This window comes from Mercenaria mercenaria, chromosome 14, assembly GCF_021730395.1.
Source record: "Mercenaria mercenaria strain notata chromosome 14, MADL_Memer_1, whole genome shotgun sequence".
NCBI classification, from domain to species: domain Eukaryota; kingdom Metazoa; phylum Mollusca; class Bivalvia; order Venerida; family Veneridae; genus Mercenaria; species Mercenaria mercenaria.
Window position 1 is genome coordinate 55,855,530 of NC_069374.1, and position 28,000 is coordinate 55,883,529.

The 28,000-nt window shown below is 36.4% G+C and overlaps 2 protein-coding genes across 2 annotated transcripts in view; one reads left to right on the forward strand and one right to left on the reverse strand.

Annotated features, from left to right (window-relative positions):
• Positions 1 to 28,000, forward strand: part of LOC123527907 (phosphoinositide 3-kinase regulatory subunit 4-like) — a 56,748-nt gene that overhangs the window by 9,896 nt on the left and 18,852 nt on the right. Inside the window, exons 6-13 of the mRNA XM_053522642.1 lie at positions 12,654 to 12,755; positions 14,735 to 14,869; positions 15,591 to 15,728; positions 17,840 to 18,016; positions 21,802 to 21,902; positions 25,543 to 25,692; positions 27,182 to 27,230; positions 27,735 to 27,960. Coding sequence (XP_053378617.1) covers positions 12,654 to 12,755; positions 14,735 to 14,869; positions 15,591 to 15,728; positions 17,840 to 18,016; positions 21,802 to 21,902; positions 25,543 to 25,692; positions 27,182 to 27,230; positions 27,735 to 27,960 — 1,078 coding nt within the window. The remainder of the gene's footprint in view (positions 1 to 12,653; positions 12,756 to 14,734; positions 14,870 to 15,590; positions 15,729 to 17,839; positions 18,017 to 21,801; positions 21,903 to 25,542; positions 25,693 to 27,181; positions 27,231 to 27,734; positions 27,961 to 28,000) is intronic.
• Positions 12 to 10,546, reverse strand: LOC128548511 (uncharacterized). Its single transcript, XM_053523563.1, has 2 exons — positions 6,028 to 10,546; positions 12 to 5,591 (listed from the first exon to the last, which is right to left on the reverse strand). The coding sequence occupies exons 1-2, from the start codon at positions 6,366 to 6,368 to the stop codon at positions 3,965 to 3,967; spliced, it is 1,968 nt and encodes a 655-aa protein (XP_053379538.1). The 5' UTR covers positions 6,369 to 10,546; the 3' UTR covers positions 12 to 3,964.

The following is a 28,000-nucleotide window of genomic DNA, read 5'->3' on the forward strand; positions in this document are numbered from 1 at the left end:
AAATACAGGTGCAGAGTTTGATTTAGTTCTATTATGTGAAACTCAATAGCATAGCAGAAATACCAAGTTAAGATTGACAAAAATATGAAAAAATAACCATCGGTCTGCTGAACAACTATTGTTCTTTTTTACAAAATCAATTTCTTTTAATTTCTCTGTACATGTCTCCACTAGAAATATTGTTTTCTGTTATAAAAATGCTTAGATTTCAAATTTATTCTAGTTATTGTACTTTACTGAAACACATGGTAGGAATATTGAAATTTTGAAATTTTTTCAAAATAGCATCATATCTAAGGACAAATAAAACTGAAACAGTGCTGGTGACCTAGTATTTTTATTTCATTTTTCAATACATCATAGCATAATCTTGTAATACAGAACATTTCATCAAAATCTATTATTGCGAAAAAAATGACGTTACTGCCATAAGCTATCTTTAATATATGAAATATTTCATTATATCATTTATTTATTTTTTCCTTACCAGTTTTAAAATAAAATCAAAATACAGGTAATAGCATTTGAAAGCATTTGCCAGTTATTTTCTAACTTCGGAATGTCTTCATGAATTATATGATATATTGTTACAGTCGAACTTTGTAAACTCGAACTGGATGGAACCATCAACATTTGTTCAAGTGATTATACAAAATTTAATTCATTATACTGGGATTTTTCTTGGACCTGATGACGAGTTCAAGAAAAGGATGGTGTACGAATTACTGTGAAATCATTTAAATTCGCTGGCATGAAATTTCGCGCAAACATGAAGAAGGACTGATTCGCGTGGGCTTAAATTCGCGCATTTTCAATTTAAGGAAGGGAAAATATTATAAAAAAATAATATTAGCGCGGTTTTAAATTCGCGCATCGGTCCTAGCGCGAATACGCGAAAATTCGTCCTACGCAAATAAAAATGATTTCACAGTATCCAAGTTCAAGTTAATGAAGTTTGACTGTATATGACTTATGTACATTGTTAGTATGTTGCCCTATTACTTAAAAGATCTTGTATTGGTATGCAGTATGTTTTGTGAAAAATGCCCCTAAGCAAGGGACGTTGGTAACTCTTTTTCTTGTTAAATTTATACTTATGCCAAAATAACTCTTTGTAGTGCAACCATTGGAAAATCTAAGAGCTATTCCATTCGAACATACCCACCCCAGGATGGCAATGTAAAAAACTTCTATAGGGATCGGGTCCTGGATACCATTATTGTTTGCAAATTATAATAATAAATTCTAGCCAGTCCTTTGCTACAGTTTAATAGCGTACTTGCATAGACAAGTTGAGCAAATCGTTTATGAATTGATATGAGGACGAGATGACTCTAGTATGAATTATTTGCTACCATTAGAGTTACTTCCCTTGAAATCTGAATAACAGAAAAATATCAAGATTATATGATTGATCTTATTGATGTAAGTCAAGGTAAAGAAATGTTTTCTTTATCCAACAAAAATTCACCCTAACCTACACAGAAAAATGCATTATCATTCACAGACAACATAAAAAGGTAACATGAAAACTTAAAAAGACAACATAAAAGAACGTCTTTTAATTTCTTATAAAGGTTCATAATCTCAGAAAGCTTCTCTTTTCTAGCTTTATTATGATTATGCCCAAAGGGACATATTATGTTATCACGCCGGCGTCTGTCTGTCTGTCTGAAATTTTGTGCCCGCTCTGTAGCTTTTGAACCGCTTGAAGGATTTTAAAGAAACTTGGCACAAATGTTCAACACATCGAGACAATGTGCAGAGCTTATGTTTTGGAAGGCTTATTTCAAGGTAAAGGTCACACGTAGGGGTCAAAGGTCATATGACTTTGTTTCATGTCCGCTCTCTATCTCTTGAACTGCTTGAAGGATTTTAAAGAAACTTGGCACAAATGTTCACCACATCAAGACAACGTGCAGAGCACATGTTTTGGATGACTTGCTTCAAGATCAAGGTCACACTAAGGGGTCAAAGGTCATACCTTTGGGCATATATTGCTCGTATTGTGGTGCTCTTCAGAATACAGTTGAACCTACATTAGAAGTCACCTATACTGAGCAGCCAGTCTACTTACTTTCCAAATTGACATTATATTCTAATTTTAACATGTCTTAAGCAGCCAGATTGTGTTGCTGACTCATGGCAGTTAAATACAAGTTTGACTGTATCCACAAAGCACAGTTTGTGCAGAGTGGAGGCCGCGAAAAGACTAACTCGGCTTTAAATATAATCAGTGTTGTAATTAACATACATCCATCATTGGTGTAACATACTGAAGATTGTGTTTGTTAGAATTGCCTGTGTAAACTTAAATGGGGTTGTGGCAGTAACTCATTTGGTAATTTGGTCAGTTTTGTAGTTGCTAAGTGTATAGTCTTAATGTTCTGTTATTTATATTTCTGTCGGAAGCTCTTACACCATATTTTTTCCAGTTATTCATGATATTTATTATATTAATTTATTTATTTATTATACCACATTTAAATAGCACACTTTTAATGCACATGTACACTTTCAAAAGTGCTTTACAGAATAAATTGCAAACAATACAAACAAATATGCATTCAACATTAACAAAAGTCACAAATGTAGAACATACAGATAAAAGTACGACAAGCATATAGACATATATAAAAGTATTTAAGTGACCCTAGGATCAAATACTGTTCTACGCTGTATTATGAAAAGAATAATGTTCCTGTCAGTAAACAAAATATTGTACAAAGAAGTGGGGTTTTAGCGGGCTTTTGAAAGCAGCTGAAACTGAAACTGAAACTGCTTTATTTGATTAAACGCCTAATTTTACACATAGTATATTCACTGGCGTTGTACATTAAATAGCGTGTGAGCTTCCCTGGTATTGACGGGAAGGGAGTTCCAAAGCTTCAGAGCAGTGAACAAAAAGCTGCGTTTGCCATACATCATGGTCACCTCCATTTTATTAGCATTGAGCTTCAGCATGTTGTAATGCATCCATGAGACTTTCAGCCAGGCAGCTCTTAATGCGGCACAAAGCCTCACTTCTAGCCACAGTTTCTGTGGACTTAAAAGACAGGTATAATTGAGAGTCTTTGGCATAGAAATAATGAAGAAGTCCATGACATCTGCATAATGGAACCAGTGGGTTTAGTGTACATGATATTGTTCTTTAGACCAAGTACTGATTCCTTGGGCACTCTTCTTTTCATCAAAATAGGCATATACAACTCACTATCAATGCACGCAGTTTGAAAGCGGTCAATAAGATATGATGACATCCATGCAAGTGTTTTGTCTGCGACACCAGTATGATGTTTGAGTTAGTATAACAGTGTTTGGAGGTCATTTCTGTCGAAAGCTGCAGACAGATTGAGTAGCACAAGGACTGTTGATTGAGAGATGTGAGGATGTCATTCTTTGCCTTTATCAAGGCTGACTTAGTTGAATGAAAGTTTCTGTATGCAGACTGCAGTCCCTTGTGTAGCATATTTTCATTCAAATACTGTTCAAAACGTGCATCTACTACCTTTTCTAAGATTTTTTAAATGAGAGGAAGAACATAGGTCAGTAGTTTCTGAAAATATTTTGTTTAAAACCTGGTTCTTTAAGCAGAGGTCTTATTTTCGCAATTTTAAACTCTTGGTAGATAACCTAATTCCATTGTATTTATGAGGTTAAAAAAAATGTTATCAATGACAAGAGCTCATCAAGACCTTTTTTTCAAAAGACATGTTTGTAAAGGGTCAAGTTCACAGATTTGTTTGGAAGTTTTCGAATGATTTGCTTTACCTCTTCTGTCGTTGCAGGAGCCAAACCAACAAGACAGTTTGTTTGAACAATGTAAGTCTGCTGAATCGCAGTCAGTTTGGCTATATGAAATAATGTCGTTCCTAATGCTTTCAATTTTCTAGATGAAAAAGGCAAGAAACCATATACTTGTATTTCATACATTGCTCAGAATATTTTATAATATTCTGTTAGATTATACAAGGTCATAGATTTCAATGTTGTCTGTATCGCCCCTGCATACGATCATTTTAGACATTTGTTCATTACAGCAAACTGTCTTGCAAGTGTATTTCCCCCCATCGGACATCAGAATCTCTCCTATCAGCTCTCCAGAGGGTCCAAACTGCAACACATTGTTCGATTCTAATCCGCATACAAGCACTCCCATACCAGTGATAAAGTGACAACCAAATGCAAGATTTAACTGTTTGTCATTATAATGTCCGACAATCTGTCCACTATCATCCAATACAATCAGTCCATTACTACGATGGGTTAAATAAATTCTTGAGCCATCTTCATTGACGGCAAGACCTTTCAAACTAACACGTATCCATCTATCAAATAAACTTTGACTTTTAAATAAGTCATTGCTGAACTGCTTGAGCTTTCTTCCTGACATGGTACATGTATATACATAAACTGATGTGTCATTGTCAGAAATATATAGATTACCATTTGCATACGATAGTCCGTAACAATCATGATCCATTTGTATTGTCTTGATTTTTGTCATTTTGCTAACAAAGATGAAACTAATTTGTTTGTCAGCAAGACTGACAGCAACTTCTTGGTGATTTATTGCACAAACTTGCCAAGGTCGTCGAGGTAAATCACAGGAGTCTTTGATTTTATATATGGAACAGTCAAAACTTTTCAGTTTCTTGTGGAAGTAATCACTCAGTATTATTGTACCATCTTCCATGGTGCAGACACTATTGATGTCACAGGTAGTTGGATCTGATTCCGTTTTAACACAATAGACACTCTTTTCCTTGATTTGAAGTAGAACATTCTTGTTTCTTTCTTTGTATGTAGCAGTCTTCTCAGTAGCTGTTGAAACCTCTTGTTCCGCTGCAACTTTTCTAGAAGCCTTGTTTCCAGTTGCAGTATTGCTCTTTGTCTTGCTTCCAGCTGTTATTTTGATGTTAGAAGTATGTTCAGTTGTTACGGTGTCAAGCCCATCTCCATCTTCAGCAGTCATGTTTGAAGCAAATATATGCTCATCTGTGAGATACCTAGCAGTCTTGCCTTCTACATCAGGAGTAGCTGTATGTGTATTATCATGTCTCTTTATTATCTTTCCCAGACCTTCAAATTTATTTAATAGCCCCAGTATTTTTTCATCAGCTCTGAACTCTGGAATATTGTCTGGACTCAGGATGTCGATTTCATCTAAAACTTGTTGAAGAGCATTGGCAGCTCTTGATTTTATTTTGTTACTTACAAATACTTGAGGTAAGTTGTTTCCTGCAGATTCTATGTTATCCTGAGCTGACTTTACTCTGGTTTTGTTTGATTGCAGCATACTGATCTTCTTTTCTGTTTCATTTGTATATGTTTTATATACACTTTCTACATTAGAAACAGATTTTTCTTTAAGTTCATTTAGCCTTTCAGTGATTTCTTCTGTAGATGTTCTAATGTTTTCCAGTGCATTTGCCTTGTTTGCTAGCAGTTGTTGTTTCTCATGTTGAAGTTTGTCTTCATATTCGTTTGCCTTTTTCATAGTTAATTCTAGACTGCTTTTGTCATCTCCTGTAGGTATGTTGGTATTGTTCTTGATAAAGTCTGGTATGTAGAAGATATCTTGGCATGACCTATAAAGCAAAGGAATGTTTTATATATACATATACTGTTCAGGCAGAGAAATATATGATGGTACAACAAGATTTTTTTTTTTTTTTAATTCAGACCCTTGTCCAGAAAGGGCTTCAGTAAACTCCTCCCTTGTACACACATAACCATTGTATTTCTTGCTATATTCTCAGTATTATGTCCCCTTGGCCTGCTTATGCCCACCACCTCTTTCCTCTGCCCTCCATACATTACCAATATAGAATAGTGATAAGGTTTTTCTATGATCTGATTTAGTGACCTTGGTTTTGAGCCTAGATGATCTGATCTGGAACTCTTCCTGAATTTTATTAAAGGCAAACGCTAAAGTTCTGAAATTATTGAATTGATGGATAGTGAAAATCATAAATTTCAAGGTGACATTTGTAAATTAGCTATTGAAATAATTATTATATATACCTATGGTCAGTAGCAAGACATATAGCACAGCAGACATCGTCGTGGTTATTACAGTACATATCCACCAACTTGTGAACATGTTTCTCACATCTCTCTGTGGGTAACATAGGTGGTGTCTTGCTGGTTCTTTGCAAAAACTGGCTCTTGATTAAAATCTGGTGCTTAGTTAGTGGTGGAACGTCTTCGTGAACTTTGACACAGGATAAGCAATAGTAATCATCGCAGTCAACACAATACCTCTCTGCTTCTCTGTTTCTGTCCTTACGTTTACACATTGTACACAAGAAATCAAAGGTTTCATCAGAAAGTAGGTTTGTATTTATTAATCCTCCAGATGCCATTTTGCGTTGCAAAGATCAGTCCTAGTTTCACTGAGGATTGGTTGTAGTATTCTAATAGTTATCAATTCTTACATAGGAACTTAAATATTTACAAAATGTCTAGCCAAGTCCTTGCACTCATCCTAGCAGTACACTATCTACACCTACTTTTAAATACGAAGTTCACTAAGATTTATATTTCTTATCAGAACGTCAACCTGATGTAATCAGTAGAATACATGATTGTAACAATTGAACAGTTACATTTATCATCTCTTGAAGCAAATAAACTGATAATGCAATACAGTCGAAACTCGGTATCTCGAATTTCAAGGGACCGTGCTTTTTATTTCGAGATAACTGAAATTCGAGTTATGAGAAGGGACGTATGGACGAAATGATGATAAAAGTTGGTTTAGTTATGAGAAGTTTTAATGAAAAATAAACGCTGTTTCCATTATGCTGTGTATACGCTGTCGGCACTAATGAAAATAATACTAACCTCAAATGCTTTTTAGCAAAGTTCCTTTTTGTACCACGTTTCTCTCGCGAAGGATTGACAGCATTTCGATCTGACATTTTGAACGAATGATACATTTCGCCAAGAAGTAAATTTTGATAGATTCTCATCGCGATTACCTCTAATTAACCCTTATCAAAGATCCCAGCTGTTCAAACTAATTAATTCATTAGTTTAAATTAAAAGCAATTTTCATAACGTCTCAAAAACAAATGACCGCTGATTAAGAAATCTAATGTTTACATCTAACAATTATAATTATGGCACGTGCAAACAAGTATGACATCATCTCGCTTTGATTATCGCCGCACCTTTGGTATGTCGGCATCGCAGCTCTCTGGTTAGGCAATAAACATGGTCATGTATTAAAAACCAACAACAATCACAGTGAGATGTGTGAAATTTTATCGCATATTTTCCTCACTTCGACCTTTTGAGTTTACAGTGCACTTGAATTTTACTAACGGGACTGAAAATCCCTTTCGACATATCCAGAGTCTCGGTAAGTCAAATTTTGACGTAACCGGAGTTGAATTACATATGTAAAGAAGGAAATTTGACGGGACTTGAAAATTTCTTCGACTTAAGCAGAATTTCGAGGTAAGCGAGTTCGACATACCGAGTTTCGACTGTATATTGTCCAAGTTATTTGACCTGTCAAAAAATTGATCCGGCTTTCATTATATTCTGTTTGAGCCTATATAAGATTAACATGAAAGCCGGGAACATGTTTTGACAGATCAATTAAATTGTACAATAACTAAGATAAACGAAACTAAGTGATATCATAATTTATGTATACACACCAATTACGCTGTCTTAAATTGTTTCATATAATCATGTGTAACTGCTGCTTAAGAATGTGTATTTCATGTTTTAAATTGGAGATACACAATTTTTGCACTGTTTTTAGTTACACCTGAACTTTGTTCAGGGTGCTGTCCATCATCCTGTGTCAACATTTTCACTTAAACATTATCTCCTGAAACTACTGATCAGAATTGTACCAAACTAAGTCCTAGCATCCTGGCATGGACCTCTGTCAAGTTTGTTCAAATGATTCACCTTTGCCCTTTTTAGGGGCCGTCAGAGCTAAAAAAGGAAAACTTTGCCGAACTTCTCATGAACCGCTAGATGGATCTTCATCAAATTAACTACACCAGTAGCATCATTATAAGGTCATCTTCCAATTTTTGGGGTCGCTAGAGCTAAAATTAGAAATGCCTTTAAATGATTTCTTTTCATGAGTTGCTGGATGAATCTTCGTCAAACAAGGTTTGTAGCATCATAATGATATCCTCATCAAACTTTTTTCAGATAGGGGCTGTTAGGGCTAAAAGTAAAAATAACAACTTCTAAGGAACTGCTTGACTGATCTTCATTAAACTTGGTCTGAAGCATCATTATAAAATTTCTTCAACATAGATAATAATATTGTTAATGCAAATTTTAATAGGTAATATAACATATAACACAATAGTTTGGGGACTCCGTGGCCTGTTTAAGGCTGTTGACTTCAAATCACTTGCCCCTAATCGATGTGGGTTCAAGCCTCACTTGGGGTGTTGAATTCTTCATGTGAGGAAGCCATCCAGTTGGCTACCCAGGTGACCGCTCGTGATGAAATAATGCACAGAGGGGCACCTGGGGTCTTCATCCACCATCAAAGCTGAAAAGTTGCCATATGACCTGTACTAGTCTTGTGTCGGTGCGACGTTTAACTCAACAATAACAAAAAAATCACAATAGTTCATGTACTCACATAATTTCAGTGGCTAAGTGTATCAGATTTATACTTATGCTGAAATAACTATCTTTGAGTACATGAAAATCTAATTTGAAAGTACCTCCAGTGATAATCTAACATGTGTTAAGCACTCAGTAAACATAAGTAAGTGTAAAAATGTTCATATGCACTTGGCCAAAGTGTGATAAAAACTGCAGAAGATCATTAACGTTATATGATTGGTCAAACAGTGCAGTCTGGTCAGGATCCATGCTGTTCGCTAACGGTTTCTCTAATTGCAGTAGGCTTTGAAAGTGAACAGGATGGATCCTGACCAGACTGCGCAGATGTGCAGGCTGGTCTGTATCCATGCTGGTTGCAAATGCACTGTGTTGGATTTCTCATGGTACGGCTCATCTTATTTACTATAAAGTCAAACCTGCATTAGCAATCACTTGTATCAGCCAGTCAGTTATCTTCCAAAATGGACATTTTATTCTAATTTCAACTTGTCTTATTGACTAGTAGTCACATGTATTATAAACAGTCAGGTTGTGTCACACCCTTGACTATTTAATATGAGTTTGTCTGTAATCACAACAGTACCTAACTTATAATTAAAGATACCTTTGGGCATATATTGCTTGGCTTTGCGGTGCTCTTATTTGATACAATTCTTAGCTCCACTATTCGGAGAATAAGGAGGCTATACTACTCGCCCCGGCGTCGGCGTGACCCTTCTTGGTTAAAGTTTTTCGGCAACCTTTGTTTTTCTGTCATATCTTTGTTACTATTGCTTATATCTTACTGTAACTTCACATAAACACTGTCAAGTATACAAACAATGTATGTGTAGGGACTGAGCCCATTATACCCAAGGTCAAGGTCACCAAGCTATTATACTTAGGTTATTTTTAAGGTTAAAGTTTTTCGGCAACCTTTGTTTTTTCTGTCATATCTTTGTTACTATTGCTTATATCTTACTGTAACTTCACATAAACATTGTCCAGTATACAAACAAAGTATATATAGGGGCTGAGCCCAATTATACCCAAGGTCAAGGTCACCAAGGTGTTATACTTAGGTTATTTTTAAGGTTAAAGTTTTTTGGCAACCTTTGTTTTTCTGTCATACCTTTGTTACTATTGCTTATATCTTACTCTAACTTCACATAAACATTGTCCAGCATACAGACAAAGTATGTATAGGGACTGGGCCCATTATATCCAAGGTCAAGGTCACCAAGGTGTTATACTTAGGTTATTTTTTAAGTTAAAGATTTTCGGCAACCTTTGTTTTTCTGTCATATCTTTGTTTCTTTTGCTTATATCATACTGTAAGTTCACATAAACATTTTCCAACATATGTGTAGGGGCTGGGCCCATTATACCCAAGGTCAAGGTCACCAAGGAGTTATACTTTGAATTATTTTCATGTTAAATTTTTTCAAAAGCTTCATTTATAGACATGTCTTTGGTACTTTAAAAGATAATGACTTGAAATTAAAAGTATTTGTTTATAATCATCCGCATGTGTGGCTACATACCCTATAACTCTAATTGTGTTTTTGACAGAATTATGCCCCTTTTGTACTTAGACTTTTTTGCAATCTTCGCTTTCTGGATACTTAGTAACTTTAATGCAATATAAGATAAATGTATCTTTATCATCATCATCTGCATATGTGTAACAATCCCCATAACTCTGATTTGTATTTTTGAATGAATTATGCCACTTTTATTCTTAAATTTTTTACAAACTTTGTTTTCTGGACATAACTTTGGTACTATATAAGATAATGACTTGAAACTCAAAATATATCTTTATCATCATCATCTGCATGTGGTTTAACAATCCTAATACTCAAATTAGTGTATTTGATGGAATTATGCCCCTTGCCCCTTGTTGTATCTTCCTTTTAAAGTAGAGGTCTCTTATTCAGGCTGGTAACATTGCCCGATCAGGCTTTCGACATAAAAAGTAATATTTCTTGAAAAATAATGAAGATATTTCTTTCAGACTTGGTCCATTTATTAAACATAACATGTGATGCATATTAAGATAGAAATAACTTTGTTGTCTTCAGTTTTGTTAGAATTACTTCCCTTTTTCAGATTTTTATTATGCATAATTTTTGAAGTCTAAAAAAATTATGTTTTAATGCAATGTTTAAAACAGAAAAGGGCTCTATGGCTTTCTATGGCTCCAAACTTTTGCGCCAATACCTTTATTCTATATATTTAGGGTTAATACTTTGTTTCTAGTGCAGATATATGAACATTTTTTTCACAACTTACATTTCTCTATAATGTTGTAAGTGAGAGCACAGTAAAATATATACATTTATGTACTAGCGCAATAATTTACAGCATTAGAAAGCCATTGAACCCTTTTTAGCTCATCTGATTTTTTGAAAAAAAATGATGAGTTATTGTCATCACTTGAGCGGTTGTCGGCGTCGGCGTCGGCGTTGCCTGGTTAAGTTTTATGTTTAGGTCAGCTTTTCTCCTAAACTATCAAAGCTATTGCTTTGAAACTTGGAATACTTGTTCACCATCATAAGCTGACCCTGTATAGCAAGAAACATAACTCCATCTTGCTTTTTGCAAGATTTATGGCCCCTTTTGTACTTAGAAAATATCAGATTTCTTGGTTAAGTTTTATGTTTAGGTCAACTTTTCTCCTAAACTATCAAAGCTGTTGCTTTGAAACTTGGAATACTTGTTCACCATCATGAGCAGACCCTGTACATCAAGAAACATAACTCCATCTTGCTTTTTGCAAAAATTATTGCCCCTTTTGGACTTAGAAAATCAGTTTTCTTGGTTAAGTTTTATGTTTAGGTCAGCTTTTATCCTAAACTATCAAAGTTATTGCTTTAAAACTTGCAACACTTGTTCACCATCATAAGCTGACCCTGTACAGCAAGAAACATAACTCCATCCTGCTTTTTGCAAGATTTATGGCCCCTTTTGGACTTAGAAAATATCAGATTTCTTGGTTAAGTTTTATATTTAGGTCAACTTTTTCTCTTAAACTATCAAAGCTATTGCTTTAAAACTTGCAACTCTTGTTCATCATCATAAGCTGACCCTGTACAGCAAGCAACATAACTCCATCCTGCTTTTTGCAATAATTATTGCCCCTTTTGGACTTAGAAAAATCATTTTCTTGGTTGAATATTATGTTTAAGTCAACTTTTCTCATAAACTATCAAAGGTATTGCTTTAAAACTTGCAACAGTTTTTCACCATCATAAGTGGACACTGTACATCAAGAAACATAACTCTATCCTGCTTTTTGCAAGAATATTGGCCCTTTTTAGACTTAGAAAATCATGGGTAGGACAATATTTCTATTACACAAAAAAAATCAGATGAGCGTCAGCACCCGCAAGGCGGTGCTCTTGTTTGTTAAAGCTTAACATTAGAACATATTTTTTTTGGACTTCAAAAATTATGCGTCATAAAAATATGAAAACAGGAAATAATTCTACCAAAACTAAGGGCAACCAAGTTATTTTTATCTTTATTTGTATCATATGTTCTGTTTAATAAATGGACCAAAACTGAAGGAAATATCTTCATTATTTTTCCAGAAATGTTAGTTTTTATGTCGAAAGCCCGATCGGGCAATGTTACCAGCCTGTTATTTAGACATATATTCATTTTACTGTCAAATCCCCGAATAGTGGAGCACGCTGTCTTACGGACAGCTCTTGTTACTTATTGAAATTGTTCTGAGTATCTTCAAAAGATGTATTATACTATTAGTATAATTAATAAGATAAAAATACAGTTGAAAATAAGAAAATAATATTGTTTATAATAAAATAATATCGTATTTGTGCATATATAGTGATTAATAATTTAATACAGCACTAGGGATGATAATCACTTCTTGGAGTTTGACTCGATACATTCTTGCCTCAAGACCCAAGCTTTGTGAAATCTGCTTTAGGTGAATTGAACATTACATATCAAGCTACTGTTATAATAACACTTGGAAAAATGTGTGAAATTAATATATGATAAACTAAAAGACTTTGTTCTTTACATAGGCTGACTGGCATTTACGTGGAGCATTCTTTGACAATATTGTTGGAATAGCAGCTTATGTCGGCTGGCAGAGCTCAGAAATTGTGAAACCTCTTTTGGAACAAGTAAGTGTTCTGTTTTTTTCCAGTGTTGTCAGACCGATTGTGTCACAGATGACATGTTCATCTCACTATAAAAAGAGTTGAGTTCAAAATCCATATGGATTTTACAGGTCGGGTTAAACTTCCAGCTATCATATACTAGTATGCGTGTAGACGTAACAGGTAAGTGAAGTAGTAACTTTCATATAAACATATCTGTATAGTCTTTAAGGTGTTCAATACAGTTTTGGTCGTTCAAACTCTTAAAGCTGACTTACACATATTCAAAATCATTGGGCACTTAATACAACTTAATAAGAGTTTTTAACATAAGATTAAGTGTTGTATTGTTCTATTATGCTTGAATATAAGAATGTTTTTATTACATTAGTCAAAGATTTCAGTAAATAAATTGTAATATTTAGAAGCAACTCAATAAAAGTACATGTTCCTGAAGTTATTATTACCTCCCTTTTGTACATCTTGGCTGCTTAGAAATTAAAAAAATGTAAGCAGTTTCAAGCTTGAATTTTCAAAGAATAAGGAGATTGGATTGTACTCACTCCAGAGCCACTGTCCCTGTGGTATCATTGTCCCTGTGGTATTAGGTTATAGTTTCATGGCAAGCTTCTCAGTTTCTTCTTAACTCTTACCCTGCTAAATTTCTATAATGAACTTGTCCATCTTTCAACTTGGACAATATTATTAACTGTTAAGGGGTGCTTACCTAAAATATACTGACTGAATAGCGAACAGTGCAGACCATGATCAGACTGCACGGATGTGCAGGCTGATCTTGGTCTGCACTGGTTGCAAAGGCAGAATCACTTGCTGCCAGCAAGCTAAGGGTTAACTACAGGCCAAATTATGATTAAAGTCAACATAATAGTTGGTCTTGGTAAGAGGCAGATTGTTAATGGGTCTGGTACCCCAGAGGTCAGGTTCACATGGTTGAGGTACAGTAATAGCATGGGTTAAAGTTTTATTTCAAGCTTCAATTCCTTATTATAATAAATGCTACTGCAATAATTATCAAACCTCAAATGAGAATTAGTGTTGGTAAGGGGCAGACATCATTTTGTTTAGAGTCAGGGACAAAGGTAAGTCCAATGCAGTCAAATTTGCTATAATTATCAAACCTCAAATGAGGATTAGTGTTGGCATGGGGCAGGCATTATTTTGTTAAGGGTCAGGGACAAAGGTCAAGGCCATTGGGGTCAAATTTTTTAAGTGTTGGTTAAAGTTGTATGTCCTTCTTCTCAAATTCACTTTACTAGTATTCTTTTAAACAGTCATATATCATAAGTTGTTTCTTATTATATCTCATACCCTATCTCTAACTTCTAACTTCTGCCAACCCTTAACTTCAACCTTTCTCAACAGTACACCAGCTTGTTTCGTTCCTCACACTAACTTATAGCTTACATGTTGTGCTTTAGTATCCATTTTTATGCCCCAACTTTGGGGGGGTGCATATAGATTTGCCCTTGTCCTTCCGTCCGCCTGTCCTTCCGAGAATGTTGTGTTGTGCCTAACTCCAAAAGTATTTGACGTAGAGTCACAAAAATTTACAGGAATGTTGGTCAGCATGTGTAGTTGTGCACCTGGAGTTTCGCACCCGGATTCATTCTGTTGTGTAGGAGTTATGGCCCCTGACTTTGTAAAAATTGGACATTTTAGTGTTGTGTCACGCCTAGCTCCAAATGTATTTGACCTAGAGTCACCAAAGTTTGCAGGAATGTTGGTCAGCATGTGCAGTTGTGCACCTGGGGTTTCGCGTCCAGTGGACACATTTCTAGTTTCTGATAGGGATCTAGTTTATTGTAAATTATATTTTATGTTCTTTAAATTATCTCTAGTAGAATGCATGAAAAGTGAGAAATGTGATTTAATTGTTGCAAAGATGCGAAAAACCACTGCTAACAAACATAGTTGTTTTCATTACATACATACTTTTATATATATGGTCCTGACTTGTTTCCAAATATCCTGTTTTTTTTCAGGGTTTATCAGATCAGGAGGAGTTTATTGTTCACAAGAGTTTGGGAGCTCTCAAGTCGCTGACTGAGCTGGGCCTTCTACAGAAACAGATGTTACACTACTTTGTGAAGATTGTAGTGCCACTTCTAGCTCATCCTGTAAGTACATAATATATTGGCTATTCTTATTGTGTCATTGACCAGTGGCAAGATTTAATCATGTAGTATGGTCTCTTTAACCCTGACCCTGCTAAATTTCTAAAATAGACTGGTCTATCATTCAATTTGGGCAATACCATTTTTTATTCAAAGGGGAGTTCACTGAAAATTTACTGACTGAATAGCAAACAGTGCAGACCATGATCAGACTGCACTGATGTGTAAGCAGATCTTGGTCTGCACTGGCCGCAAAGGCAGAATCACTTGCTGCCAGCAGGCTAAAAGTTAAGTTCAGTTTTATATTCTTGGGGCACGTTACTTTACGTTACTTTCAGCATTTTGAAAATTATATTTTTTCTAGGCATGCAAGCTATTTTATTGACAATTATTTTATTGGAAACTATTAAAACTTATCTTGTAATAAATTATGAATAAACATGGGTTTCATAATCAATGCATGATTTGCATCTGGCCAGTTTAACAGACCTTGGATCCATTACTGGGCCATTACAAAAAGCATGTTTATTTACAGTCTGTTCAAGTTAAAGGACAAATTTTAAGTCCGCCCATGCCTAAAAATATGACTGGATGGTACTGGAGGTCTTTCTCCATCATCAAAGCTTGAGTTTTGCAATACTATGATCAGAACTGTGTTGGTATGACTTAAGATTCAATGTATAATGCTAATAGAATGAATGAATGAATGAATGTATACTTGCAGGGTATGTGGATACGACAAGGCAGTGTAGGGTTTGTGTCGGCAATAGCAGCCAAACTGAATATAGCAGATATACACTGTAACCTGCTACCTTCTATAGAACCCTTTCTTACTACAAAAATACTTCAGATAGAAAAGGAGGTAAGAGCATGTATAATATATGAGCCGTGCCATGGGAAAACCAACATAGTGGCTTTGCGAGCAGCATGGATCCAGACCAGCCTGCGCATCCACGCAGTCTGGTCAGGATCCATGCTGTTCGCTTTCAAAGCCTATAGCAATTAGAGAAACCGTTAACGAACAGCATGGATCCTGACCAGACTGCTTGGATGCGCAGGCTGGTCTGGATCCATGCTGGTCGCAAAGCCACTATGTTGGTTTTCCCATATATTGTACAACGTAGCTTAGCTGTTAAGGTATATGCCTGAGGAACAGGAGGTCGAAGGTTTGAATCTCCATGGATTGCCAGTTGGTGAGCCACCAGTTATTAGAGAACTGGTGAGCAATTACCTTCTTACCTGATACCTGGTATTAGAAGAAAGGATTTGGAAGGTGAGTATTTACAAGGCAAACATATTTCATGATTAAAAATGGCCAACACTTTCAAAACGACTGACTTTGTAACAAGCAAATACTTCACCTTTACCTTGTATAATATTATATATATTTTCTGTAGCCTATTAGAACAAACAATACGCTCTTTGACTGTAATTTGTGGTGCTATGATGTAGTCTGATCCAAGATTGAAACTCGTCAGCATAGTGGTTGTGCCTAGGAATATCAATCATACTTGACCAATCTACCATCAACCTACGAATATAAGACGCACATTTTTTTACGAGATTCTGGTCTCGAAGGACTGATGTGTCCTATATAATATGTGGATAGAAAAAGACAAAACATTTCCCTTAACTCAAAATAAGAAAATCGATCTTTGTTTACCCCGCGTACCTTTATATTGAAGAGAATTCAAGGGGAGTAAATACCAATGACTTGGGCATAGCTAATAGCTGGTATCGGGACTTGGCGTCTTAAATTACTTTGGTATAAAATGTAAAATTTAGAGCTCACGTAAAATCTTAAGATAAATAAATGATGTTTTTCATTAAAATATATTTTACAACGCATTTCTGTAACTGATCATTAAGTTTTTAACAAGACCTGTGTAAAACTTTCCTGTCGTGTTTTCACACATTTTGCATTAAAATACTCCATATCAGGTACCCTAGAAATCGATTATCTAATCTTCAAACATAATTTTGATAGATGTCTATAATCCTCTTGTTCATCGAGAATTCACACCCAAGGCATTACTTATCTCACACCTACTGTCACAATCTGCAAATAATTAACCGTTTAATCATACCCGGAGGCAATTGTAAACATGTGCATGTGACATTTTAGACTGATCCAATATGATCATAGTTGCTGATCTGTAATGTTCAAAACAAAATGCAAACCAGTCTTAAAATTACGTCATTTTACCGCCATGTGCCAAAGTGTACTTCCGGTTTCATTGGCGTCAATATTCCCGGAGTGTTCGGAGGATACGGCAGTTTATGCTTACACAGAGTTTATGCTTTTCAATTTAAATACTTGCCACAGCATGCAAAAACATCGACAATGATTTAACAAAAAAAAGCGAGTTCATAGAAACTATAGCGAATTTCGGACAAACATGAATTCGATTAAGTGATAAGTGGGTATAAGCATTTTTCCAGAATTCTGCTGATATTTTTTCACTGCGTCCTATACACGAGTGCGCCCTATAATCGGCCGATTATGGTAACCATTGCATTACTTCCTCTATTGCTACTATTAAAGAAAATTCTTGGTCAAGCCAGAGGAAAAACTGCTTTCAAGAATTAGAAATTCTGTTTTTTTAATGTTAGCCATTTTAAGTTATATAATAGTGGTTAGTTTACCTACCCATGCTTATTAAAAGACTACTTTCCAATATTAACCTCCACAAATGAATCGGCAGTGGTATTGTCAAATTGACAAGGAGACTGTTTGTATTATATGGAGGTCGAGATCTTGATTGATAAATTACTTAAATAACAAGATAGGACAGTTAAGCACAGGGGCCTTTATCAGACTTTTTAGGGGTGAGGGAATAAATGAGGGGGTGTGGATGAAATGACCTACATACATTCAGGATGAATAGTTATATGCAATAATATAAAGGTAATGCTCCCAAAAATAGTTTGATGCGGGGGAAAAAAGTATTTTAAAGCAAACTTATAATGCAGGTATTGCTGTTAAATGCTCTACAAGAACCAGTGCCAAGATCAGTATTTGACTATGTTTTACGGTCTCCTATGGTTGAGAGGATATTTGCTATTCTGCAAGAACGCCACTACATGAGGGATATCAGCAGACAAGGCCACAAACCTGCCTACCCTGAGATGGATGATTCCATGTCACAGGTACTTTTTACCCATGATGCATTTTCAAGAATGACTAGTTTGACTGTTGAATCAGTTTACATGAATTGTTTGCTTGACAAACCAGTCTACCCAAATTATTTGTGCAGTTACCCATGATACTTGAAAAATGTTGTTGTTTGATAATCATTTAACCAGTTCAGCCTAAAACAGATGATTCCATGTCACAGATATTGTTAGGTTGACTTTATGCATAATGCTTCTTTCAGAATATCATATCTTGGCTCTAGTTTTCATTGAAATATGCATAACATTACATCTGTGTTAGATAACTTAGATAACAGTGGTTAATTAATTATGTCTCCCCCAGGAGACATATTGTTTTTGCCCTGTCCGTCCGTCCGTCCGTCCGTACGTCACACTTCATTTCCGAGCAATAACTGGAGAACCATTTGACCTAGAACCTTCAAACTTCATAGGTTTGTAGGGCTGCTGGAGTAGACGACCCCTATTGTTTTTGGGGTCACTCTGTCAAAGGTCAAGGTCACAGGGGCCTGAACATTGAAAACCATTTCCGATCAATAACTAGAGAACCACTTGACCCCGAATGTTGAAACTTCATAGGATGATTGGTCATGAAGAGTAGATGACCCCTATTGATTTTGGGGTCACTCCGTCAAAGGTCAAGGTCACAGGGGCCTGAACATTGAAAACCATTTCCGATCAATAACTAGAGAACCACTTGACCCAGAATGTTGAAATTTCATAGGATGATTGGTCATAAAGAGTAATTGACCCCTGTTGATTTTGGGGTCACTCCATCAAAGGTCAAGGTCACAGGGGCCTGAACATGGAAAACCATTTCCGATCAATAACTAGAGAACCACTTGACCCAGAATGTAGAAACTTCATAGGATGATTGTACATGCAAAGTAGATGACCCCTATCGATTTTGGGGTCACTCCATTAAAGGTCAAGGTCACAGGGGCCTGAACATTGAAAACCATTTCCGGTCAATAACTTGAGAACCACTTGACCCAGAATGTTGAAACTTCATAGGATGATTGGTCATGCAGGGTAGATGACCCCTAACGATTTTGGGGTCACTCCATTAAAGGTCAAGGTCACAGGGGCCCGAACATTGAAAACCATTTCCGGTCAGTAACTTGAGAATCACTTGACCCAGAATGATGAAACTTCATAGGATGATTGGTCATGCAGAGTAGATGACCCCTAATGATTTTAGGGTCACTCTGTTACAGGTCAAGGTCACAGGGGCCTGAACATGGAAAACCATTTCCAATCAATAACTTGAGAACCTCTCGACCCAAAATGTTGAAACTTCATATGATGATTGTTCATGCAGAGTAAATGACCCCTATTGTTTTTGGGGCCACTCCGTTAAAGGTCAAGGTCACAGGGGCCTGAACATTGATAACCAGTTCTGATCAATAACTTGAGAACCACTTGACCCAGAATGTTGAAACTTCATAGGATGATTGAACATGCAGAGTAGATGACCCCTATTGATTTTGTGGTCAGTCTGTTAATGGTCAAGGTCACAGTGGCCTGTTCATGTAAAATCATTTTTTGGAAATAACTTGAGAACCACTTGACCTACAATGTTGAAACTTAATAGGATGATTGGACATGCAGAGTAGATGACCCCTATTTATTTTGAGGTCACTTGATCAAAGGTCAAGGTCACAGGAGCCTGAACAGTGACTTGAGAACCACTAGGCCAAGAGTGTTGAAATTTAGCGGGATGACTGGACATGCCAAGTAGATGATCCCTATTGCAGCCAACCATCAGTGTCGCTTTGATTTTTGCTCCTGACCCCTATTGACTTCTTGCCTATAGGACTTTGCATTGGGGGAGACATGCGCTTTTTTACAAAAGCATTTTCTAGTTCTAAGCTTCTATTCATTCCTTGTATTTAACCCTTATCATGCTTGACAATGTTGGTTCTGCCTTTGTGACCAGTGTAGATCATGATCAGCCAGCACATTTGTGCAGTCTGATCAAGATCTGCACTATTCACCATTTAGTCAGTATCTTTCTGGTAAGCACTCCTTTTAACAGTTAATGAGTATGTCCAAACTGAAAGATGGAAAAGTTCATTATGAAAATTTAGCAGGGTGTGAGTTAAAGGCAACATCCACATTCCTCAACTGATGGTGCTGTTATATTAAACAAGTGCCTGTATAATTGCCCTGTGTGATCTTATAAAAGCAAAATATTCAAAAAATGTTTGATGTCTTTTATTTGAGCCAAGCCATACTTATGAAAGTCATGTTTTACTTTTTAGCTCACATGTCACAAAGTGACAGTGTGAGCTTTTGTGATCACGCAGCGTCCGTCGTCCGTGCGTCCGTCCGTCCGTCCGTCCGTGCGTCCGTGCGTAAACTTTTGTTTGTGACCTCTCTAGAGATCACATTTTTCATGGGATCTTTATGAAAGTTGGTCAGAATGTTTATCTTGATGATATCTAGGTCAAGTTCGAAACTGGGTCACGTGCGGACAAAAACTAGGTCAGTAGGTCTAAAAATAGAAAAACCTTGTGACCTCTCTAGAGGCCATATTTTTCAAAAGATCTTCATGAAAATTGGTCAGAATGTTTACCTTGATGATATCTAGGTCAAGTTCGAAACTGGGTCACGTGCCGTTAAAAACTAGGTCAGTAGGTCAAATAATAGAAAAACCTTGTGACCTCTCTAGAGGCCATATTTTTCATGGGATTTGTATGAAAGTTGGTCTGAATGTTCATCTTGATGATATCTAGGTCAAGTTCGAAACTGGGTCAGCTGCGGTCAAAAACTAGGTCATTAGGTCTAAAAATAGAAAAACCTTGTGACCTCTCTAGAGGTCATACTTTTGAATGGATCTTCATGAAAATTGGTCAGAATGTTCACCTTGATGATATCTAGGTCAGGTTCGAAACTGGGTCACGTGCCATCAATAACTAGGTCAGTAGGTCAAATAATAAAAAAACCTTGTGACCTCTGTAGAGGCCATATTTTTCATGGGATCTGTATGAAGGTTGGTCAGAATGTTCATCTTGATGATATCTAGGCCAAGTTTGAAACTGGGTCAACTCTGGTTAAAAACTAGGTCAGTAGGTCTAAAAATAGGAAAACCTTGTGACCTCTCTAGAGGCCATATTTTTCACAAGATGTTCATGAAAATTGGTCAGAATGTTCACCTTGATGATATCTAGATCAAGTTCGAAACTGGGTCATGTGCCTTCAAAAACTAGGTCAGTAGGTCAAATAATAGAAAAACCTTGTGACCTCTCTAGAGGCCATATTTTTCATGGGATCTGTATGAAAGTTGGTCTGAAAGTTCATCTTGATGATATCTAGGTCAAGTTTGAAACTGGGTCATCTGTGGTCAAAAACTAGGTCAGTAGGTCTAAAAATAGAAAAACCTTGTGACCTCTCTAGAGGCCATACTTTTGAATGGATCTTCAGGAAAGTTGGTCAGAATGTTCATCTTGATGATATCTAGGTCAAGTTTGAAACTGGGTCACGTGCCATAAGTAACTAGGTCAGTAGGTCAAATAATGAAAAAACCTTGTGACCTCTCTAGAGGCCATATTTTTCATGGGATCTGTATGAAAGTTGGTCTGAATGTTCATCTTTATGATATCTAGGTCAGGTTCAAAACTGGGTCACATGAGCTCAAAAACTAGGTCACTATGTCAAATAATAGAAATAAAAACGACGTCATACTCAGTTCAAAACTGGGTCATGTTGGGACAGGTGAGCGATTCAGGACCATCATGGTTCTCTTGTTTAACTATCATACACACTCTTGTTTTCTTCAGATATTCAAGAAGTTGTCATTTCTTGGCTGTACAGAGTCCCACGAGGATAAGATACTGGCAATGAAAGAGTTCATTCTGAAGTTACATAGAGCTAGAGCGGGGTAAATATATTTACTTTTTTGTGCCTCCCCTTCATGAGTGGTGGGGGTATATAGATTTGGTCTTGCCCGTCCGTCCGTGATGCGCCTAGCTCGTAAAGTATTTGATATAAATTGATGAAACCTTGCATGAGTCTTTATCATGAAATGAACTCATGAACCTCCTATTTTTTGTCTGGCTCTGCCCCATATTTTCAGAGTTATGGCCCCTGAAATAGTCAAAAATGCACATTTTTAATTTGTGACATGCCTAGCTCAAAAAGTATTTGATATAGATTCATGAAACCTTGCACTAGTCTTAATCATGATATGAACTTGCGCACCTCTTATTTTTCATTTGGGTCTACCCCCTATTTTCAGAGTTATGGCCCCTGAAATAGTCAAAAATGCACATTTTCACCTTGTGACATACCTACCTCAAAAAGTATTTGATATAGATTCATGAAACCTTGCTTGAGTCTTAATCATGATATGAACTTGCGCACCTCCTATTTTTCATTTGGGTCTGCCCCCTATTTTCAGAGTTATGGCCCCTGAGATAGTCAAAAATGCACATTTTCACCTTGTGACACGCCTAGCTCAAGAAGTATTTGATATAGATTCATGAAACCTTGCATGAGTCTTAATCATGATATGAACTTGCGCACTTCCTATTTTTCATCTGGCTTCGCCCACTATTTTCAGAGTTATGGCCCCTGAGATAGTCAAAAATGCACATTTTCACCTTGTGACACGCCTAGCTCAAGAAGTATTTGATATAGATTCATGAAACCTTGCATGAGTCTTAATCACAATATGAACTTGCGCACCTCCTATTTTTCATTTGGGTCTGCCCCCTATTTTCAGAGTTATGGCCCCTGAAATAGTCAAAAATGCACATTTTCACCTTGTGACATGCCTAGCTCAAAAAGTATTTGATATAGATTCATGAAACCTTGCATGAGTCTTAATCATGATATGAACTTGTGCACTTCCTATTTTTCACTTGGGTCCGCCCCCTATTTCTAGAGTAATGGCCCCTGAAATAGTCAAAAATGTACATTTTCACCTTGTGACATGCCTAGCTCAAAAAGTATTTGATATAGATTCATGAAACCTTGCATGAGTCTTAATCATGATATGAACTTGTGCACTTCCTATTTTTCACTTGGGTCCGCCCCCTATTTCTAGAGTAATGGCCCCTGAAATAGTCAAAAATGTACATTTTCACCTTGTGACGCACCTAGCTCAAAAAGTATTTAATATAAATGGTCAAAAACTGGCATAAGTCTTTATCATGATATACACTTGCACACCTCTAATATTTTGGCTGGCTCCACCCCTATTTTTAGCTCACCTGTCACAAAGTGACAAGGTGAGCTTTTGTGATCGCGCAGTGTCCGTCGTCCGTCGTCCGTGCGTCCGTCCGTAAACTTTTCCATGTGACATCTCTAGAGGTCACATTTTTCATGGGATCTTTATGAAAATGGGTCAGAATGTTCATCTTGGTAAATTCTAGGTCAAGTTCGAAACTGGGTCACGTGCCGTCAAAAACTAGGTCAGTAGGTCTAAAAATAGAAAAACCTTGTGACCTCTCTAGAGGCCATAATTTTCAATGGATCTTCATGAAAGTTGGTCAGAATGTTCACCTTGATGATATCTAGGTCAAGTTCGAAACTGGGTCACGTGGGGTCAAAAACTAGGTCATTAGGTCTAAAAATAGAAAAACCTTGTTAACTCTCTAGAGGCCATATTTCTCAATGGATCTTCATGAAAATTGGTCAGAATGTTCACCTTGATGATATCTAGGTCAAGTTCGAAACTGGGTCACGTGGGGTTAAAAACTAGGTCAGTAGATCTAAAAATAGAAAAACCTTGTGACCTCTCTAGAGGCCATATTTTTCATGAGATCTTCATGAATATTGGTCAGAATGTTCACCTTAATGATATCTAGGTCAAGGTCGAAACTGGGTCATGTGGGTTCAAAAACTAGGTCAGTAGGTCTAAAAATAGAAAAACCTTGTGACCTCTCTAGAGGCCATATTTCTCAATGGATCTTCATGAAAATTGGTCAGAATGTTCACCTTGATGATATCTAGGTCAAGTTTGAAACTGGGTCAGGTGGGGTCAAAAACTAGGTCAGTAGGTCTAAAAATAGAAAAACCTTGTGACCTCTCTAGAGGCCATATTTTTCAATGGATCTTCTTGAAAATTAGTCAGAATGTTTACCTTGATGATATCTAAATCAAGTTCGAAACTGGATCACGTGGGGTTAAAAACTAGGTCAGTAGATCTAAAAATAGAAAAACCTTGTGACCTCTCTAGAGGCCATATTTTTCATGAGATCTTCATGAATATTGGTCAGAATGTTCACCTTGATGATATCTAGGTAAAGTTTGAAACTTGGTCAGGTGGGGTCAAAAACTAGGTCAGTAGGTCTAAAAATAGAAAAACCTTGTGACCTCTCTAGAGGCCATATTTCTCAATGGATCTTCATGAAAATTGGTGAGAATGTTCAGCTTGATGATATCTAGGTCAGTTTCGTAACTGGGTCACGTGCGGTGAAAAAATAGGTCAGTAGGTCGAAAAATAGAAAACCTTGTGACCTCTCTAGAGGCCATATTTTTCACGAGATCTTCATGAAAATTGGTGAGAATGTTGACCTTGATGATATCTAGGTCAGGTTTAAAAGTGGGTCACGTGCCTTCAAAAACTAGGTCATTAGGTCAAATAATAGAAAAACCTTGTGACCTCTCTAGAGGCCATATTTTTCAATGGATCTTCATGAAAATTGGTCAGAATTTTTTATCTTGATGATATCTAGGTCACATGTGCTCAAAAACTAGGTCACTATGTCAAATAATAGAAATAACGACGTCATACTCAGTTCAACACTGGGTCATGTGGGGATAGGTGAGCGATTCAGGACCATCATGGTCCTCTTGTTAAAGTTATGGCCCCTGAAATAGTAAAAAAAAATGCACTTTTTCACCTAATTATGTGCCTAGCTCAAAAAGTATTAGATGTAAATTCACGAAACCTTGCTGGAGTCTTTATCGTGATGTGACCTTGCACACTTGGCATTCTTCTTGAGAATCTTAGCTCTTATTAAAGAGTCATGACCCTTGAAATAGCCAAAATAGTTGATTTTTTGTTTGTAATGCTCATAGCTCAAAAAGTATAGAGCCTAGAATAATAAATCCTTTTCATTCTAGTCTAAAAGCTATGTAGATGCATTTCAATTTGAGAAAATGTCAAAATAAATTGCAATGCTCATCTTCCATTAGATAAAATTTTCAGCTGAATTTTCGTGATTTGTTTGTTTGTTTTGGGTTTAACATCGTTTTTCAACAGTATTTCGGTTATGTATTGGCAGGCAAGTAGCCTAACCTATGTTTCTGGATTCTGTACCAGTACAAACGAGTTCTACACAAATATCTGCCAATTTCGCTACATGAATCAGAGGTGGAGGACAAAAGATTACAGACACAATGTCTTTTATCAAATCATCACAGAGAACATACGGCCTGCCCGGGGATCAAACTCACGACCCGCGATGTGTAGAATTCTCATTACATCATATTTAAAGTAACATATTACCTGTTTATTATTTTGTTCTACTTGTCTACAGTAATTGAATAACGAATGGGTTTGATTATTATAGATCTGCTGAGTCAAGCACAAACAGTGATTCCGAGGGCAGAAAAACAGGCTCATTAGACCTTTATACACTCCGCTATATGCCAACACGTAGACATGCTGACCTGTACAAACTTAAAGATGGGAAACCAGAAAACCATACCTCTCCAAGCACGTAAGTTTTTTATACACCCGAAGGGATGTATTATGTTATGACGCTGGTGTCCGTCTGTCCGTCCGTCTGTCCGAGCCCACGAATGAACATTTGTTGGGTATAGAGAACAATAGGTAACGGTAAATTCTATTCATTCCGTAGTGTTTATCGGGTACTTTTTGTAGCATATTGGGTACTTTTTAACAAAAGAAATACCCAATAAAGGTCCATTTGTAGGAACGTCTGTTCGTCCGTCTGTCCGTTAGCAATTTATTGTCCGCTCTATAACTCTTGAACCCCTTGAAGGATTTCAAGGAAACTTGACACAAATGTTCACCACACCAAGACCAGAGCGCATGTTTTGGATGTCTTGCTTCAAGGTCAAGGTCACACTTAGGAGTCAAAGGTCATGTCAGTTTGTTTTGTGTCCGCTCTGTTACTCTTGAACCCCTTGACACAAATGTTCATCACACCAAGACAACGTGCAGAGCGCATGTTCTGGACAACTCGCTTCAAGGTCAAGGTCACACTTAGGGGTCAAAAGTCATATCAGTTTGTTTCGTGTCCACTCTGTAACTCTTGAACTGCTGGAAAGATTTCAAAGAAACTTGGCAGAAATGTTCACCACACCAAGACAACACGCATGTTCCAGATGACTTGCTTCAAGTTCAAGGTCACACTTAAGGGTCAAAGGTCATATATGACTTTTCTTTGTGTATAATGCTCTGCATTGCAGTGCTCTTGTTTTTATTTGACAGATCTCTTTTTTGTTCACTTACAATAATTTTTTTTTTAATTAGTTCCCTTTTATGTTACTATAAATAGCTTATTTTGAAACTTTTTTATTATTGGCCGTAGGGAAAAACCGAGACCACTTTTCTGTGGTACAACATGGATGGTACCTCTAATTTTTAGGTGTATTTCTACATACCTGTCCTTGATAAGGATTTTTTTTGTGGACTTTGAATATTTTTTTGTGGACTTAGATTTGTTTTTTGAAGTTTTCCTTTTGTTGTTCCAATCTTTGGGCTACAACAGTCAAGTTCTTTAAATTTTGCTTCCATCTTATGATGTAATCCCTCGGGCATATATTGCCTCGCTTGGCGGAGCTCTTGTTTTAATGTAATTTGAGAGTTAGACTTGTTCACACAGTGGCAAGTATTTCAAGAGGTCTGTAGGTTACATTTACATCTGCCCTGATAGCTTATTTAACACTGAAATCTAATGGTACTGTTCTAAATATGGTCAAGTTGGTAAGTTATGGGAACTAACTTGACCACATTAAACATGCCTATAAAACATTAATGTTAACCTGTCACTCATCCTCTGTATTTCACCAAAATGCACAGAATAAAGCTTTAAGCATTTTCTTAGAATTTTGAATTCTTTTGACAAAGTTTATTGCTGACTTTGCTTCATAAGATATTCTAGTTTATATTTGTAATCAGCCTCATTCTAAATGTGTATATAGATCTAATATTCCTAGAAAAAGAAACCTGTTTTCTTTCAGGAGAAGTAAAAAGAAATCACCTGGTCCAGAGGCACAAACACAAAACATGGTAGGTGTTTATAAATTCTGTTTTGTCTTGAAATTAGCAGATTTCTGTATAAAATTTCATGCAACAAAATTCTGGTAAATACGTTCACCATAAATGTTCTTGCATAAAAAGGCAAAATAATTTCCATATATTTTTGGGTCTTCCTGCTGGTTCAATATTCTGAATTTTAGAATATTTTTGAAATTTCTGTTATAGGAACCATTTTCATTTTCGTGTATTTGAAAAAAATTATCAAGTAAACTGAAGAGAGGAAGACGCTGATGTATGAAAAAATCATTCCAACATCATTTCTCTGTAAAACTCATTTACCAGTATATCACAAATTTATAATGCTTCAGAATAAGAAGGAAGGTATTTGCTCTCCAGAGGCGTTATAAACTGAGGTTATGCTGTATGTAAAATTTCATCTTTGAATGGAACACTGTTGAGCTTGTTCAGTTTAAAGAAAGTTTGGAAACTTTTTTGTTCAACCCTAGAATTGCTTTAAAAATTTCTTGTTTGCAGAACCCAGAATGGAAGAGCATGTTTGGTTCCAACTCTTCTGATAAATCCCTCAGTTCATCTCCAAAGTCTAAGGCCTCTCAGAAGCTGGAAACCAGTGACCGTAAAATTTCAACACCAACTGGTTCCCAGGCGTCGTCAACAGGAAGTCTGGTCACTGTTTCCGGGCTCTCACTTGATAGCTCTATCAGGTCGGGAACCATCAAGGGAGAAAGGCAGACACAACAAAGTAAGTTGATTGCTTATACAATCAAATATGTACAATAAAG